The sequence below is a fragment of the Podarcis filfolensis genome, assembly GCF_964270895.1.
Source record: "Podarcis filfolensis genome assembly, chromosome: 5".
NCBI lineage: Eukaryota > Metazoa > Chordata > Lepidosauria > Squamata > Lacertidae > Podarcis > Podarcis filfolensis.
Genome location: NC_139608.1, coordinates 1,883,368 through 1,902,356, shown reverse-complemented (window position 1 = coordinate 1,902,356; position 18,989 = coordinate 1,883,368). Strand labels below are relative to the sequence as shown.

Here is an 18,989-nt window from a genome sequence, read left to right as displayed (position 1 = left end):
TCTTTCCCCCCCCCTTTCTCCTCCTGTGAAGAGGCTGCATCTTAATGTTTTAATGTTGTGTTTTAATCTTGTTTTTCAAGTTGTATTTTAATCAACTTATTTGTATTATTGGTTGTTAGCCGCCCTGAGCCTGGTCTTCGCTGGGGAGGGTGGGGTATAAATAAAATTTATTATTATTATTATTATTATTATTATTATTATTATTATTATTATTACCAACGCCTATGAGCCACAATGTGTAGGAGTAACTAAGAAGGGGTAAATTTCCTTCATCAGCATGAATCACCCCATGGATGTGTGGGATGTAGCATCACAAAAAGCAGTCAAATGCAACATTTCCTGTTTTCCCAGGGTAGACACACAGGGGAATGTTGCCCCAGCCAGGAGGACTTCCTGTCACACCTGGTCTGGAGCTTCCTCCCCCTGTGTGTGACCAGGTGTGACCCTGGGAGACCCCATAAAAGGGTTAGTCACACAGCCATCTTCCTCGTTTGCCTTCTTTGCTCTTTTGCCACTTTGAGCTCTCTTTCTCTTTGTTATTTTGGCTTTGCGGCTTATCTTGGGCATTTCACAACTACACCCCCGGGCTAGCTAATCACTTCACAGATTTACCTTTCCCACTCCAGGTGTATTGTTTTCCCCCCACACAGGCGTATCTCTCTGATCCCACCTCAAGCGTATAGATATTATCCTACCACTTGCCTACCACTTTTGTGGTGACAGGTGTTGTTATCCTACCACGGGCGTATTTTATTTATCCCACTTCTGCCACCAATTTTGCAGCGATCACACACAGGGCCCCCGGACGTTTGACGGTCTATTGACCCTGTGCCACCACTGTGATTGCTTTTTCCGCTGCCACCTCCCTGTTTCTCACGGGGACACACAGAGTCCAGACAGTTGTTAACATAAACAAATAATCAAGTTTATTTTTAAATGCAGGAACAAGCTTATGGTTACAGTTAATTTTTCTTGGCAGTTTCTTAATCTTAGTTTCTTACCGACCTATATGTCCTACAAACTGATTATTCCAACTGTTTATCTGACTCCACCTAACAATTCCTCTCACTCTCTCACAATACAACTCGACCAACCCACTGCCTATTCCTCCCTCTTCCTTCTCCAGTTCCCAAACCTCAACTGACTTTCAAAACCTCCCACTCTAACTTTACTCCTCCCTTGCATTCCCACTGGCCAATCGCATCACACTCATTTAACCCTTTCCTTATGACCCACCGAGGAGGCAAACGCCACAACCATCTTGATGCTCTTGCTGTCTGCTGGCTCTCGGCCAGCAGCACACGGGCTCACTCCTGACAAGAGGACGAAACCACACATTTCTCTGTATCTGCAACTACAAGGTAAAGCCTGACTTCAGGATCACACTGGGGACTGAACGTGAGCAAACCATATCATTACTTTAGAAGAAGATTACTGTGTCATTATTATTTTAAGAGGGAAGAAAAGCGGATTTACCAGGAACAAGTCCAGTCTGGAAGAGCCAGACTGGATTGCTTAACTCAAGGGATTCTCACGTATCCAGTCAATTGGCTTTCTGCAATATACAAGGGAATGTGCTCTGCTACTACATCATTAGCATGAGTGAGGAAGGATAACATTAATCAATATATCCTTTCCTACTGCCCTCAACATTCCCACGGAATGAGCTAATCACAGGTGCAAGGTCAGCCAAGCCACTTGCTATGATAATGGCCCAGTGCCACAACTATATCTGTGATTAATACTTGTCAGCTCAGTAATGTCTGTCAGTTCGTCTGCCTGTTGGTTAGCCGGTTGGTGTTACTTGTTTGGTATTAAGACTTGAATTGCTGAACTTATTTAGAGAAACAGAGATATTTTATACTTGTATGCATCTGTACATATCCATTCTTAAGGAAATCAGCCCTGAGTGCTCACTGGAAGGACAGATCCTGAAGCTGAGGCTCCAAGACTTTGGCCAGCTCATGAGAAGAGAAGACTCCCTGGAAAAGACCCTGATGTTGGGAAAGATGGAGGGCACAAGGAGAAGGGGATGACAGAGGACGAGATGGTGGGACAGTGTTCTCGAAGCTACCAGCATGAGTTTGACCAAACTGTGGGAGGCAGTGGAAGACAGGAGTGCCTGGCGTGCTCTGGTCCAGGGGGTCACAAAGAGTCGGACACGACTAAACAACAACAACAACAATCTGTATATATCTATCTGCAAAAGCCTACCTATCTGTTTTTCTGAGCTTTGTCTTCTTTCCCTGCCTCTGTGTGGTGACTGGTAAAGGTAAAGGGACCCCTGACTGTTAGGTCGCAGACAACTCTGGGGTTGCGGCACTCATCTCACTTTACTGGCCGAGGGAGCCGGCGTACAGCTTCCGGTTCATGTGGCCAGCATGACTAAGCCGCTTCTGGCGAACCAGAGCAGCGCACAGAAACGCCGTTTACCTTCCTGCCGGAGTGGTACCTATTTATCTACTTGCACTTTTGACGTGCTTTCGAACTGCTAGGACCGAGCAACGGGAGCTCACCCGGTCGCGGGGATTTTAATCGCCGACCTTCTGATTGGCAAGCCCTAGGCTCTGTGGTTTAGACCACAGCACCACCCGCGTCCTGTGGTGACTGGTGCTGGGAGCAATTTCTACTATGTGAGGATCTCACCTGAGATTTCCAGCACAATGGCTATGCTCTGACCACACGGTCAGAGGCAATGATGCTTCTGAATACCCGTTGCTGTGAGAGTCTTGCTCTTGTGCCCGAATCCTGCTTGCGGTTTTCCCACTGGGACATCTGGTTAGCCACTGTAAGAACAGGATGCTGGACTAGATGGGCCTGTGGCCTGATCCAGGAGGCTCCTCTTTCGTTCTGCCCTTGGACTAGGCTAAGACCACCTTCGGCTCTGCATTTCTCTGGTCTAGATGATCCTTTGGGTCCCTTCCAACTTTGCAATTCTATAATTCTTTCTCAAACTGTCAAAATCTTTCACGCGGGTTTGTGGACCCTGCACTGGCGTTGGTCTGTGCAGTGCAGGACTCTAATTGAACCCAGGCGATTGGTTGCTGCGTCTTGGTTGCTTAGCACCAGGCATAAGGCCCGCCTCCCTCTGCTCCAGCCTGCTCAAGCTATGGGACCTGTTGATCACCTGTTGATCATTTGCAAAAGAAAGCCGAGACTTTGCTGGAGATCAGGACAGACCCACAGCAAGACCTGGTGTAGATTTTGGAGGAAATGAAGCACCTTCTCCAATACACGGGCTGCTTCTTGGCCTTCTTCTCTGCTGGCTTCCTGATTGCTGCGACTTGGACAGACTGTTGGATGGTGAACACGGACGACTCCTTGGAGGTAAGGCAAAGAGAGAGGGAGAAGGAGACTCCAGCGGCCACAAGGCTGGCTCAGATCCATCAGGTGCAGCTTTCCAGAGTGAGGAGGAGCGGTGGTGAGTGTGGGAGCAGAATCTATGGGTCTGGTTTCTGAAAGGACTTTGGACTGCGTCTTCCTTAGAATGAAAAAGAGAGAGTTGGCAGGAAGGTGGGAGAATCATAGCTTTGTGGAGTTGGCAGTGGCCATGAGGGTCATCTCGTTCAACTCCCTGCAGTGCTGGAATCTTTTACCCAATGTAGGACTCGAAGCCAAGACTCTGGAGAACAAGAGTCTTGTGCTCTACCGACTGGGCGATTCCCAGAAAACGTGAGAGGTCAGTATGGAATGCTTTAGGTTTTTGACCAGCAATGCTGTTTTCCTGTGATCTTCCTGCTAAGGTAGTTTCTTAACCAGGTTGTGAGAACTTTGTCATCCCTTTAAAAGTTGTTAAGCTCTGTATATACTGTATTTTTTGCTCTATAAGACTCACTTTTTCCCTCCTAAAAAGTAGGGGGAAATGTCTGTGCATCTTATGGAGTGAATGCAGGCTGCGCAGCTATCCCAGAAGCCAGAACAGCAAGAGGGATCGCTGCTATCGCTGCACAGTGATCCCTCTTGCTGTTCTGGCTTCTGAGATTCAGAATATTTTTTTTTCTTGTTTTCCTCATCCAAAAACTAGGTGCATCTTATGGTCTGGTGCGTCTTATAGAGCAAAAAATACAGTAAGCGAAACACCCCACCGATCAGCTCAGAGGAGAGTTTAGCTGGTGGGAGTCTTCAAGGTCATCCCGTGAGTTTAGCAACCGAGCAGAGATTTGAACCCTGGTCTATCAGGTCCTAGTCTGACATGCCAACCACTACCACTTTTAATTTATTAAAACAGCACCCCAAATTCATCCGTGTGATTTGTAAGAAGGGACGGGGCTATAGCCCAGTGGGCAAAGAGCCTGATTCACATGCAGAAGATCCCGTTTTCAATCCCTGGCAAACAATTCCAGGCAGGGCTCAGAAAAACAGACCAGTGCTGTGAATTGGGATAAGGCAAGTCCCTAATAAACTCCCTAATAAACATAATAATCAACACCATCAACATCAACAACTTCCTAATAAACATTAGCAAAAAAAACCACAACAAGTTTGAGCAGATGGGAAAGGGCAGAGAAATGCACAGAGCAGTGGGAAATTCACAGAGGAAGTTGCCTTATTTTATTACGTATTATGATGGTCATGCAATGCCCTTTTAAAATGTGCTCGGGAGATTATTGGGTTGCTTTCATTTTCTTTTTATGTATTTTGTATTTTTATGTTGTGGTTTTATCCTGTGAACTGCCCTGGGACCTGCATGTTTATAGGGCGGTATACAAACAGCATCTTAAGAAGCAGAGATATCACCTTGCCAACAAAGGTCTGTATAGTTAAAACTGTGGTTTTCCCAGTAGTGATGTATGGAAGTGAGAGTGGACCATAAAGAAGGCTGATCGCTGAAGAATGGATGCTTTTGAATTCTGGTGCTGGAGGAGACTCTTGAGAGTCCCATGGACTGCAAGAAGATCAAACCTCTCCATTCTGAAGGAAATCAGCCCTGAGTGCTCACTGAAAGGACAGATCCTGAAGCTGAGGCTCCAAGACTTTGGCCACCTCACGAGAAGAGAAGACTCCCTGGTAAAGACCCTGATGTTGGGAAGATGGAGGGCCCAAGGAGAAGGGGACGACAGAGGACGAGATGGTGGGACAGTGTTCTCGAAGCTAGCAGCATGAGTCTGACCAAACTGCGGGAGGCCATGGAAGACAGGAGTGCCTGGCGTGCTCTGGTCCATGGGGTCACAAAGAGGCAGACACCACTAAACAGCAACAACATACAAATTTAATAAACAAACAAACAATAATAGAAATATTTTGTGTTTTTAGCTTACATTTTATGTTGTGAACCGCCCTGAGGTCATACAAATTAGCAACAAATTCCTGCACTGGAGGGTTGGGCCAGATGACCTTTGGGGTCCCTTCCAAGTCTACACTTCTATGATTCCAGCTGTCCAGGGTGTCAGGAAGGGAGCCTCTCCCAGTCCCACCTCATTGAACCCGGGGCCTTCTGCATACAAGACGGCTGCTCTGCCAACCAGCTACTGAAAGACTGCTGGGTGGCTTGGGTGCCCTCTGGACAATGTCACCCCTGACTGCCAAAGGAACCCAGAAATGGCAAGTTTCACAAGCTGCTTCTCTCTAGACTTAGGGGAAACTGGGAAATCCAACACAGTGAACAGCAAAGGGGTTTGGTGTTTTTTTAACCTTGCCTCCGCGGTTCAAAGGCACCTCCAGTTGGACCACGTCCCCTCCTCTCCTCCTCGGTGTTTCATTAATGCGCCCTCGGGGTTAAGCGCATTCATGCTTTGCACGTCCCGGCGCTGCGTCTGAATACCAACGCGCTCGGCGAAGGGCCTGCAGCATTAATACCTGACAGAATGAGTTGATCTCGCCACCTAAGCGGGTCATTGCATCCCTAAATATGGGGACGGGGGGGGGGGGTAATGAGCCGTGTTCCCTGGGAAGGAGCCGGCGTCGGATCAGGGCGGCCAGACGCTGGCTCAGCAAGCAGTGCCGAGGAAGGGCTTTGCGCGAAGGAAGGAAGGAGATACAAAGAGGAAGGGAGAAAAGGAGAAAGGGAGAGGGGGGGGAGAGGAAAGCAGGGAAGAGAAAAGGAGAGAGAGGGGAAGGAAGGAAGGAAGGAAGGAAGGAAGGAAGGAAGGAAGGAAGGAAGGAGGGAGAGAGAGAGAGAGAGAGAGAGAGGAAAGCAGGGAAGAGAAAAGGAGAGAGAGGGGAAGGAAGGAAGGAAGGAAGGAAGGAAGGAAGGAAGGAAGGAAAGAAGGAAGGAGAGAGAGAGAGAGGAAAGCAGGGAAGAGAAAAGGAGAGAGAGAGGAAGGAAGGAAAGGAGGAAAGGAAAAAGGGAGGGAGGGAGGGAGGGAAGGAAGGAAGGAAGGAAGGAAGAAAGAAAGAAAGAAAGAAAGAAAGAAAGAAAGAAAGAAAGAGGGGCTCCAGTCAAGGCCATCCGCCCAGATCACTTTTCTTTCTTCCCACCCCCAAATTTGCATGTTTCCAAGATTATGGGACCCCCCCCCCCAGTTTCAGCGCTTGGGGTGAATTTCAGCGCCTGGCTTTAGGTTGCGTGCAGCCTCCATCCTGGGGGTGGGGGCTTTAGAGGGGAAAGGTAACAATGTTTTGGGAGTTTTAGAAATAAAATGTGAGCGAGGGGAAGGGTATGACAGAGGTGTATAAAATTATGCAAGGCAAAGGGGGAAAGAGAGTTTGTTGTTTAGTCGGTTAGTCGTGTCCGCCTCTTCGTGACCCCCTGGACCAGAGCACGCCAGGCCCTCCTGTCTTCCACTGCCTCCCACAGTTTGGTCAAACTCATGCTGGTCGCTTCGAGAACACTGTCCCACCATCTCGTCCTCTGTCGTCCCCTTCTCCGTGTGCCCTCCATCTTTCCCAACATCAGGGTCTTTTCCAGGGAGTCTTCTCTTCTCATGAGGTGGCCAAAGTCTTGGAGCCTCAGCTTCAGGATCTGTCCTTCCAGTGAGCCCTCAGGGCTGATTTCCTTCAGAATGGAGAGGTTTGATCTTGCAGTCCATGGGACTCTCCAGAGTCTCCTCCAGCACCAGAATTCAAAAGCATCCATTCTTCAGCGATCAGCCTTCTTTATGGTCCAGCTCTCACTTCCATACTCGGATTTAAATAGAAACTGGCAGCTTCAAGGCTGTCACTTCTGCTGCTGGTGCTTTCTCTTTGGACCAGTCCAGAAGATAGGAAGCGGCTGCCTACTGAGTCAGGCCATTGGTGCATCCATCTCTGTAGTGTCTACCCAGGCTGGCAGAGGCTCTCATGGATGTGAGGCATGGAGCTTCCTCCAGCCCTACCTGAAAATGTACCTGGGACCTTCTGCTCACCCCATTTAAAGTGTGCTGTTCTGTTTTTAATCTCCACATTTTAACATATCTGGGGTTTTGTATTGCTTTAATTCTGTTGGAGTTTAATTGCTTTGCAACTTTTATTTTTCACAGGCTTTCAGCCTTCTGAATTTTCCCTTGTGTGGTTTTTAATTTGTGCCAGCTCCCTTGAGTCCCACTGTGGGGAAATGGCAGGATATTATCCCAAACTACAGCCCTTCCTCCTCCACAGAAGGAACCATCCTCTGTTGACTGGGGCACACAGAATAACAGAATGGTCAAGAGCTGGGAGGGTTCCCCAAAGGTCATGTAGCCCAACCCAGTCGCATGGCAACTCTAACTGAAACTGTAGGCTCCTTGGGGCAGGTCCTTGTAGTAATAAAGATGATGGTCACTTTCTCTCACGTAGTTGAGCGCTACCTGCCGCGGCCTCTGGTGGGAATGCGTCACCAATGCCTTTGACGGGATAACAACCTGCGATGAATATGACTCCATATTGGCTGAGCACCCAGGTACGTCTCCTGCGAGTTTTTAGTATTATTATTATTACTGGGTCAATTCTGAAGGAAACGGGTCTTAGAGAAAGCATTTACTGGGACAGGTCACCATAAGCTGAAAAACTTGGTTTTTGTTTGTTTTATTCTTTATTTTGTTTTATTTGGTTTTCACTTTAATAATATCAAAATCACGTATAATTCATCATATAAACAGCTGGATAAACACAAAACACATTTAGTTGACTTAACATGCTGTTCACTTCTCTGGAATCATTATGCTGATGTCATAATGATATGAAACTTTATTTATTTATTGCATTTAAATATCACATTTTCCTCCTCTAAGGAGCTTAAAGTGGCATACATGGTTCTCTCCCACCCTCCTCATTTAGTCCCTACAACAACCCTGTGAGGTAGGTCAGTCTGAGAGGCAGCGACTGAGCTCAAGGTCACCCAGTGAGCTGTATGGCCAGGGAGGGATTCGAACCCTGGTCTCCCAGGTCCTACTCTGACACTCTAACCACTGCACCACACCAGAGTCCCTCCCTTCTGCCTCCAGGCTCTTTCTTGTTTTGCAGTGAAACTGGTCCTGACCCGAGCAATGCTCATCACGGCTGACATCTTGGCTGGTTTCGGGTTCACCTTCCTCCTCCTGGGCCTGGACTGTGTGAAATTCCTCACGGACGAACCTGGAATCAAAACCCAAATCTGCTTCATAGCTGGACTGGCTCTGCTAACGGGAGGTAGTTGGCTGCAGAAAGCTGGGACCTGGGTTGGTTGGGGCTGGGGCTGGGAGATAGAAGGAGTTTAATTCCCCCCCCCCCTGTTTTTTTATTGATTTTAACAAATAGAACATATAAAACATGCAAAAGTAAACACACTACAATACTACACAAAAAAAGAAACAAAAGGAAAAACAAAAATAAAACCACATCTTCTTTCTAAAGTTCATTTTAAATTTCGTTGTTAACCGACTTCCTCGAATCCCCTCTAACTGAATTTCATTGTATCACCTTGTAACAGTTCTCCAAGATCATCTTTCTACTACAGTTAACTCCTTCAATCTACTATCTTCATCTCTTTTCTTACTGACTTAGATCCATATTAATATATAACGTTCATACTCTAATCCTAGGCCTATTTGGTACTTTCAGGTATTTTCTACTTATCTTATATGACAATATTTACCTAGATAATCTTTAAATTTCTTCCAATCTTCTTGGTGTTCCTCTTCTTTCTGATCGCGGATTCTTCCAGTCAGGTCTGCCAGCTCCAAAAACTCCAGCATCTTCATCTGCCATTCTTCTTCCGTTGGTATTTCTTGAGATTTCCAGTTTTTAGATAATAGCAGTCTTGCCGCTGTAGTGGCATACAAAAATAATCTAACATCTTTTTTGGGCAATTCCAATCCTATTATTCCAAGTAAAAAGGCTTCTGGTTTCTTAACAAATGTATTTTTCAACTTTTTTTTAACTCATTATAAATCTTTTCCCAGAAGTCCTTAACTTTAGGACACATCCAACACATATTATAAAAGGTGCCTTCTTTTTCTCTGCACTTCCAGCATAAATTATCATTCGTATGATAAATATTGGCTAATTTTACTGGGGTTAAGTACCACCTATACATCATTTCCATAATGTTTTCTTTTAGTAGATAGAAGGAGTTTAAAGTTAAAATGTTAAAGTGATACTAATGCTAAATTATTATCAATTTACGATGGGGCGGAAGGGCCACAGGCTATGAAGGACTTGCTCACAAATTTATTGACAGCTGCACGAATTATTATAGCCAGGAAGTGGAAGGGGCAAGCAGAATATAAAATGGAAGAATGGTATAAAGAAGTGTGGAATATAGCTATTAGCGATAAATTAACATGTGCCATTAAGGTAAGACAGGGAATATGCAGGAGAAATGATTTTGAGGAGTTATGGAGGGTGTTTGTAGAATTTGTGCTGTTAAAGGGGAAAAGGTTAAATACCATCGCAAGAGGTGTTGAAATTTGGAGAGGTTGGATAGGTACAATGGAATGGTCTTGGTGGTGGGTTGCACATTTTTATTCTTATTTATTCATGATTATTACTTTGTCAAAATAAAAAAATAAAAAGGGATAAAGTATAGGAAAGAAAAAGAAGAAGAAATAGGTTAAAGTTGACCTAAACTTTCTAAGCAGGGAGTTCCAAAGTGTAGGTGTTGCTACACTAAACCACTGAGCTTCCACAAGTTTGGAATGGGGATTATGTGACACCTGCAACCTTGGCCATAGCCAATGGGGGGCAGATCTACAAAAATTAGTGAAAAGCATTTAAAATACTCAATTAACTGAGGTTCTGCCCCCCACAAAGCCTGCCCTCCGTAATGTCCTACCTTGGGGGGTATTTTTACCTGTGATTTCCCCAAATATTTTGGCTGCCCCTCCCTAAAAAAAATCCTGGCTACACCCAGGCTTGCAATAGTGTCAATTCTGCTAATTGAAATGTTCAGTCTGGTCTCAGGTTCAGTGGTACCTCGGTTTAAGAACAGTCCTGCTTACGAACTATTCATTATAAGAACTCTGCAAAACCGAAAGTAATGTTCCAGTTTGCGAACTATAAAAAGTAAAGGGTAAAGGGACCCCTGACGATCAGGTCTAGTCATGGCCGACTCTGGGGTTGCGGTGCTCATCTCGCTTTACTGGCCGAGGAAGCTGGCGTACAGCTTCTGGGTCATGTGGCCAGCAGGACTAAGCTGCTTCTGGTGAACCAGAGCAGTGCACGGAAACGCCTTTTACCTTCCCGCCAGAGCGGTACCTATTTATCTACTTGCACTTGACATGCTTTCAAACTGCTAGGTGGGCAGGAGCAGGGACCAAGCAATGGGAGCCGTCGTGGGGATTCGAACCGCCGACCTTCTGATCGGCAAGTCCTAGGCCCTGTGCTTTAGCCCACAGAGCCGCCCGCATCCCTAATATAAAGGTAAAGGGACCCCTGACCATTAGGTCCAGTCGTGGCCAACTCTGGGGTTGCGGCGCTCATCTCGCTTTATTGGCCGAGGGAGCCGGCGTACAGCTTCCGGGTCATGTGGCCGGCATGACTAAGCTGCTTCTGGCGAACAAGAGCAGTGCACGGAAACACCGTTTACCTTCCCACCGGAGCAGTACCTATTTATCTACTTGCACTCTGATGTGCTTTTGAACTGCTAGGTTGGCAGGAGCAGGGACCAAGCAATGGGAGCTCACCCCGTCACGGGGATTCGAACAACGACCTTCTGATCGGCAAGTCCTAGGCTGTGTGGTTTAACCCACAGTGCCACCCATGTCCCTTGCAAACTTTGCCTTGGTCTAAGAACAGAATCCAAACGGTTGAAGGGCACCGGCAGCGGGAGGACTCGTTAGGGAAAGCGCTTCTCAGTTTAAGAACGGCTTTGGTTTAAGAATGGACTTCCGGAATGGATTAAGTTCGTAAACCGAGGTACCACTGTTGTTGTATTGCCCCACGCCACCCCAATCTCCAAGGAGTGAGAGACTCCGGGGGTTTGAGGCACTCACCCAGGGATCCGTTTCCTTGGAATGAAGGTCAGTAGAGAAAGTGGTTTCTTCAGCTTAGATGGTTTTATTTACACATATTGAGCACATCTACAAAACGACATTAGCACCCCAACAGATCTCGCTTCTCTGTTGGTTGCAGCTTTTGATCCAGCACAGAGCAAGCAGGTCCCTGTATATCCAGCTTCCAACCTGCTTTCAGCTGGGCTCAGATACACCACAGCTCTGGCTATTGTCTTCCTACTGAGAAGCTAATAATAATAATAATAGTAATAGTAGTAGTAGTAGTAATAATAATAATAATAATAATAATAATAATAATAATAATAATATATTATTTATACCCCGCCCATCTTGCTGGGTTTCCCCAGCCACTCTGGGCGGCTTCCAACAGAACACTAAAATACAATAACCTATTAAACATTAAAAGCTTCCCTAAACAGGGCTGCCTTCAGATGTCTTCTAAAAGTCTGGTAGTTGATTTTCTCTTTGACATCTGGTGGGAGGGCGTTCCACAGGGCGGGCGCCACCACCGAGAAGGCCCTCTGCCTGGTTCCCTGTAACTTGGCTTATCGCAGGGAGGGAACCGCCAGAAGGCCCTCGGCACTGGACCTCAGTGTCCAGGTAGAACGATGGGGGTGGAGACGCTCCTTCAGGTCTACTGGGCCAAGGCCATTTAGGGCTTTCAAGGTCAGCACCAACACTTTGAATTGTGCTTGGAAACGTACTAAGCTAAGAGAAGAGGGTGGAGGAAAGCCGATACCCCTTAGCTTGGAAGCCCCCCTGACTTAGTTGCAGCTCTTGCAACCTGGCTCCATCTTTTGGTGTACTGGTGAGGACACTTAAGTGGCCAGCTGAAAAGAAACTTGTCTGACCAGTTCACCAACAGAATCCTCCATTAGATTCTAAGCCTCACTGGGTAGAGCAGGCATAGGCAAACTCGACCCTCCAGATGTTTTGGGATTACAGTCCCATCATCCCTGACCACTGGTCATGTCAGCTAGGGATCATGGGAGTTGTAGTCCCAAAACATCTGGAGGCCCAAGTTTGCCTATGCCCGGGGTAGAGGAACCAAGCACATCATCCAGACCAGTGTCGGATTTACGTATAAGCTAAACATGCTCTAACTTAGGGCCCCACTCTCTTGGGGGCCCCCAAAAAATTTAAAGGAAAAAATAACCTGGATGCACATTTCCAAAATATAAGATAAAAAACAAATAAAATAAAACCTATATCCAGCAACAGTGTTTTGTGTTGTGTAGGCTCCTGTGATGTAAGTTATGGGCCCCGCCTGCGCCCTAAAATATCCCTGGTTTGCATATATATATATATATATATATATATATATATATATATATATATGACGCGGGTGACGCTATGGGTTAAACCACAGAGCCTAGGACTTGCTGATCAGAAGGTCGGTGGTTCGAATCTCCACGACGGGGTGAGCTCCGATTGTTCGGTCCCTGCTTCTGCTAACCTAGCAGTTCAAAAACACGTCAAAGTGCAAGTAGATAAATAGGTACCGCTCCGGCGGGAAGGTAAACGGCATTTCCATGTGCTGCTCTGGTTCGCCAGAAGCGGCTTAGTCATGCTGGCCACATGACCCGGAAGCTGTACGCCGGCTCCCTCGGTCAATAAAGCGAGATGAGCACCGCAACCCCAGAGTCGTCCACGACTGGACCTAACGGTCAGGGGTCCCTTTACCTTTATATATAGGGTGCCTACATTCTTCATGGACTGGTCGCATGGCAACATGTGCAAATGGCTTGAGATACCTATGAGGTCCATCAATTACCATGTAGCATATGTTCAACACGAAAAACAGTCACAGTTTGTTGTTGACAAAGGACAGCTGGACATATAAAGGGCCCCATTACCTTCAGTAGCTCAGGGCCTCATCAAACTTAAATCCGGCCCTGATCCAGACTGACCCCTGCAAACACACACGAGTTCTTTAGTCACATGGACAGAGAGAAGGATTTTCTTTGAGCCAGGCCACAGGAGCCAACAATAGGACCTCATTTCAGCACTGTGGATCAGACCTTGAAAAGTGACGCACTGACCCATAACCATGTGCAGAGTGCAACTTGAACAATTGCATCCAGCCTCCATATTTCTGGGCCAAACATCCTCCAGGTCCAGCGTAATGTGGGGCAATGGTCAGAGTGATGCCCAGACATACTGCGGGGGGGCCTGCACCCTTCAGTGCTGAAAACCTCCCCCAAGAAAACCGTGGCACCCACACCGGGAATTGCACCTCCCCATTCTGGAGTGTGGACTGTTTGCAGGCTGCGGTTCTGCTGCCTTTCCAAATTCAGAGCATGCGGTGGTGAATGAAGCCCCCCAGGGGTACGAATTAAGCAGAGGATTTTACCTTTCATAGAGCTGCAGGGATTAAACGGAAGCCCTTGTGGGTCGGAGGTTGCGGGTGCAGCTGTGCCAAAGAATTCAAATTCCACACCAGGCAAAGCTGGAATCTGTGACCTGGATAAATTATGCAAACGAACCACCTTTGCAGAAACTTTCCTGTCTTTTTTTTGGGGGGGGGAGTCATCAGCATCCTGTCCATCATACTGTTCTATAGAATTTCATCTGGCATTTCCTAGATGCTTTTCCTAATCTCTTCAAAGCCACATAATCTAGAAACTTGTCCTTTCCTCCTCCCTCCCTCCCTCTCTTTCTCTCTCTCTCGGTGCTGGCTGACTTCTTCACTCACTGCCGTGTATTCTGGGGTCCTGTCGCTCCTGTCATTTAGTTTAATGCATTTTAAGAGGCCGTGTAACCAGAGTGGCTGGGGCAACCCAGATGGGCATGGTAGAAAAATATATATTAAATTATTACTATGATTACAGGGGTTTGGGGAATGTCCTGCCCATGCAAACAGTGGCGTAGCGTGGGTTGTCAGCACCCGGGGCAAGGCAAGTAATTTGCGCCCCCTAACCCGTGGATTTGCGCCCCCTAACCTGTGGATTTGCGCCCCCTAACCCTAACCCCCAGATGTTGCGCCCGGTGCGGCCGGCCCCCCTGCACCCCCCACGCTACGCCACTGCATGCAAATAAAACCTTGCTTTGCAGATATCCACACTGCAGGGTGGCTGGGTATTGTGGATGACAAATTCAAGGTTACATTAGCCCTGCGAATTCTGTACCAGCTGAAGTTTCAGAGGCAACCCCACGTATAACGCATTGCAGTAATCTAACCTTCAGGTTACCAGGGTGTAGAGAATAGTAGTTAGGCTCTCCCTGTCCAGATAGGGACGTAGATGGGCCACCAGCCGAAGCTGGTGGAAGTCACTCTGGGCCACTGAGGCCACCTGAGCCTTGAGCGACAGCAAAGGATCCAGGAGGACCCCCAAGCTATGAACCTGTTCCTTCAGAGGAAACGTAACCCCATCAAGAGCAGGCGATCTCCCACACATCCGATCTAGGGAACCACATAGTAAGGGAAGTGCAAGTTGATTGTAGCATCATCATTCGGATAAATAATTTCTTTCTTACACGGAGAGGCAGAGATTGGAGAATTTTGTGGGGCTGGCTGTTGCTAATGGTATAAACACATTCATGTCAAAGACACAATTTCCTTCTGCTCAAAACGTGGGGAAGGGTGTCTATTTGACCTGTAGACAAGGCATTTCTGAAGTTAATAACAATAAGCAAGCACAACAGATGCTCTTCGGTCTCCTCCTCCTCCTTCTTCCTGCTTGCTTTTTCACAAATCTGCAGGCAGGCACCTCTCATTTTCAGTGTCCAAGAGCACAGAGGAGGGTCACCAGTGGATCAGCGGAGGCTAATATCCCAAACCGGACAGTTAACATCTGGTGCTTGCTCTGTTTCTTGCAGGTGTCCCCGGGCTCATTGGATCCGTCTGGTACGCCATCGGCGTCTATGTGGAGCGCTCGACTCTGGTTTTGCATAACGTCTTTGTCGGCATCCAGTACAAATTTGGGTGGTCCTGTTGGCTGGGGCTGAGCGGGTCTCTGGGCTGCTTCTTATCTGGCTCCTTGCTAACCTGCTGCATGTATCTGTTCAGAGGTAAGAGCTGGGGGTGGAGGAGTCTGCCATGCAAAATGTTCTAGGCCATCCCAAATCACACCTCTGGGCCATCAAGTCACTCTTCCCTGAAATGGGCCCATAAAATGCTCCCCTTGTCTGAAATCCTAGAGAGATGTTGCCAAGTCATTGTGGACAAGACTGAGCTAGATGTTCTGACTCAGTATAAAGCTGCTTCTTCTGTTCCTGAGTTTAGTGAATAGATCATCTACAGTGAGGGGGGAAAGTATTTGATCCCCTGCTAAATTTGCCTGTTTGCCCTCTGACAAAGAAATGACCAGTCCATAATTTTAATGGTAGGTTTATTGTAGCTGTGAGAGACAGAATAACAACAGGAAAAACCCCAGAAACCCAGAAGACAAAAGTCAGAGATGGATGTGCATTATAATGAGTGAAATAAGTATTTGATCCCCTATCAGTCAGCCAGATGTCAGGCTACCTGGTATCTTCACTGTGTGTAACGAGCTGAGATTAGAAGCACCTGCTGTAAGGGAGAGGTCTTACCTGTAATCCCAGCTCGTTAAGAGTACCTGTACAAAAGACACCTGTCGACAGAAGCAATCAATCCAGCAGATTCTATTTTTTTTTATATAAATATTTATTAGATTTTCCAATTTTATATAAACACAAAAAGAAAAAGAAAAATATTAAAAACAAGTCAATTTCAGTAACAATTTTTCAATAACATGTTTCTTTGACTTCCTCATACCTTCCCTTCTTGTTTTCTAGTTCAACTTGTTAATCCAGCAAATCCTAATCTCTTAACATTCCTTTTAAAATAACACCTTATTTTCCACTCAACTTTTTAAATTTAATGACTTAAACAATTTTAATCCCTATTATCTTTATCATAACAGCTAGAGACCACAAAAGTTCAATCCAACATCTTTTCAGAGTTCATTAATTTTGTAGTATTTCTGTAAATAGTCCTTAAACTTCTTCCATTCTTCTTCTGCTGACTCTTCTCCCTGGTCGCGGATTCTGCCGGTCATTTCTGCCAGTCCCATACAGTCAATCAACTTCATCTGCCATTCTTCCAGAGTGGACAATCCAGCAGATTCTAAAGTAGCCACCATGACCAAGCCCAAAGAGCTGTCCAAGGATGTCAGGGACAAGATTGTAGACCTGCCCAAGGTTGGACTGGGCTACAAGACTGTTGGCAGAGGTTGGATAACCATCCAGCAGTAGAATCATCAAATTGCAGAGTTGGAAGGGACCCCAAGGATCTTCTATTCCAACTCTCAAAATCCAGGAATCTCAGCTAAAGCATCCCTGACAGGTGGCCATTCAACCTCTGCTTAAAAACCTCCAAGGTAGGCGAGCCTACCACTTTCTGATGGAGCCCGTTCCACTGTCAAACAGCTCTTAGCATCAGAAAATTATTTTGATGTTTAGTTGGGCTCTCCTTTCTTGTAACTTGAATCCATTGGTTTGGGTCCTACCCACTTGTCACTTTTTCCCAGGGTGATGAGGAACCATTAGTGAGCACTTGTTGTTGTTGTTGTTGTGTGTGTGTGTGTGTGTGTGTGTGTGTGTATTTCCATTTTACAATTTACAAAACTCATTCTACATCCTTAAGATATCAAGGACTTCCCTTCTTCTCTTTCCATGGTTCATTTTACAGACCTTAAATCCTTGCATGTTTTACAAAAATCAGTATTCCATTATTGCATCCATCAAAACTAATTTACACTGTTGAATTTATCTTAATGCTGTCAGCGTTTTCAGCTGCACACAATTATTTCCCATGTAGTCAAGAAATGTTTGCCAATCTTCTTAAAAATTTGTGAGCACTCTTTGGGTTTGGGTTACAGGTAGATAGCCGTGTTGGTCTGCCATGGTCGAAACAAAACAAAACAAAACAAAACAATAATAAAACTCCTTCCAGTAGCCTAAGGTGCTACTGGAAGGATTTTTTTTATTTTATTTATTTTATTTTATATTTTATTTTATTTTATTTCGTCTTTGGGTTTGGTCAGTCAATCAACTATCAGTAACTTTGCCCATCTATGTTTTACCAGCTTCTCTGCAAGAATGTCATGGGACACATTCTCAAAAACCTTCCTGAAATCAAGATAAGCAGTCGGGGATCCTTCAGCTGTGATTCTTGTATAGCAGGGGGCTGGATTGGATGGCCTTTGAGGTTCCCTTCCATCTGTGCAATTCTACGGCAATTCCCACCCACCCCTTCTAACCAGCAGTGTTTTTGTGTGTTTCTCTCCCTTTCCGGGGCTCTGGGCTACAGATGTTGGTGCAAGCAGTTCACTGCGGAAGACTTATTCCCCTCCTGGGATGAGCAGCCTCTGCCGTCCAGCCTCCCAGACAACTACTGCCAAAATGTACGCCATGGACACCAGAGTGTGAGGAAGAGGAGATCCTGAGAGGACTTGGCTCACCTCCTTTGTGACTTATGGGGCTGCCCCAGATGCCAGAAAGGGTCTCCAGAGGCTGTGATTCAGTCCCAAGGACTTTGGCTGTTTCCACCAACTATGTTCAGGACAATCTCTCATCCCTAACAAATGTCTGTTGGTTTGTTTTGAGAATCGTGCCTATGGTGAATGCAGCGGGTCCTGGGAAACACCCATAATTTAACTCGAGTGGTCAAACGGCAGGGGGTTGGACTAGATGACCCGCTGCCCCCCTTCCAATGATTCCATAGCCCAATAAATGTGGCTGTTTGATGCAGCCTTGGCGGTGCACCTCACCAGCTGACTTCAGGGCTCCCCTTCCGCAGCACACCCTCTCCTGCTTGTGGGGGTCTGAATGTGCATGGCACTCATTGGCTGGATGCCATCCCCAGGGCCAGATTTAGGTGGAGAGCGGCCCTCAGCTACTCCACTTGTGAGGCCCCTCCCAATCCCCCACCCTCACGACTAGAAGAAAATGGAAGTGTCGTGAACAAAACTGAGTGAAGCCAAGGATAGTGATGGGTATTTAAAATTCTGCAATTCACAATATCTCCTCTAAAGGACATCAGAAAACGTCATCAAAATTTGTTGAAGTTTGTCGCTTTCAATGTACAGAAAGCTCAGTGCGGACAACCTCTCCTGAGACATCGTGGCCCTTAATTCGTTTTTAATTCTTTTGAGTCTTGGAAAACTCCTCTCTCCTGAGCAGTTAGTGACCATAAGGCTAAGAAATAGCCGCAAGATTGCTTCCACATTAGGAAAGGCCAGTTTTTTCCTTGTATATAATTTGATCAAGTTATGTAAAAGACAGAGAGTGCTCTGCTGTAAGCCGATGGCTTTGTCTCACGTACAGGTTACAAAGTGCAAAAGTTCTTCAGCCAGTTAGCCTATACATAAATCTGGCACTGGCCATCCCGCAGGTGCAGGGAAGTTTTCTCTTCTGGAAAACAGGACAACAGCCGACCAACACTCAGAATTGGTGGTGTGTAATGAGGGATGTTTTGGGAGCAATTCTTAGGAATCGATGCTGCTTTTAGGGTTGCCCGAGTCCCTGCTTGCCTGCTATTACCCTAACCTGTATATTTGTAAATAAACAGATATAACAAACCACTACAAGTCTCCAGCATACTTTGTCCCCCTCCTCCTCCTAATTCTTTGAAACAGACCCTCCACAACTGCAGTCCCCAATCTTTTGGGGACCCCCACCCACCCCTTGGTTCCATAA

General features: G+C 46.4%; 1 protein-coding gene across 1 annotated transcript; it reads left to right on the top strand.

The window, feature by feature from the left end:
• Positions 1-3,130: 3,130 nt before the first annotated feature.
• Positions 3,131-18,874, top strand: CLDN16 (claudin 16). The gene is made up of 5 exons (XM_083612996.1): positions 3,131-3,327; positions 7,693-7,795; positions 8,359-8,523; positions 15,147-15,338; positions 17,602-18,874. The coding sequence occupies exons 1-5, from the start codon at positions 3,214-3,216 to the stop codon at positions 17,718-17,720; spliced, it is 693 nt and encodes a 230-aa protein (XP_083469122.1). The 5' UTR covers positions 3,131-3,213; the 3' UTR covers positions 17,721-18,874.
• The last annotated feature ends 115 nt before the right edge of the window (positions 18,875-18,989 follow it).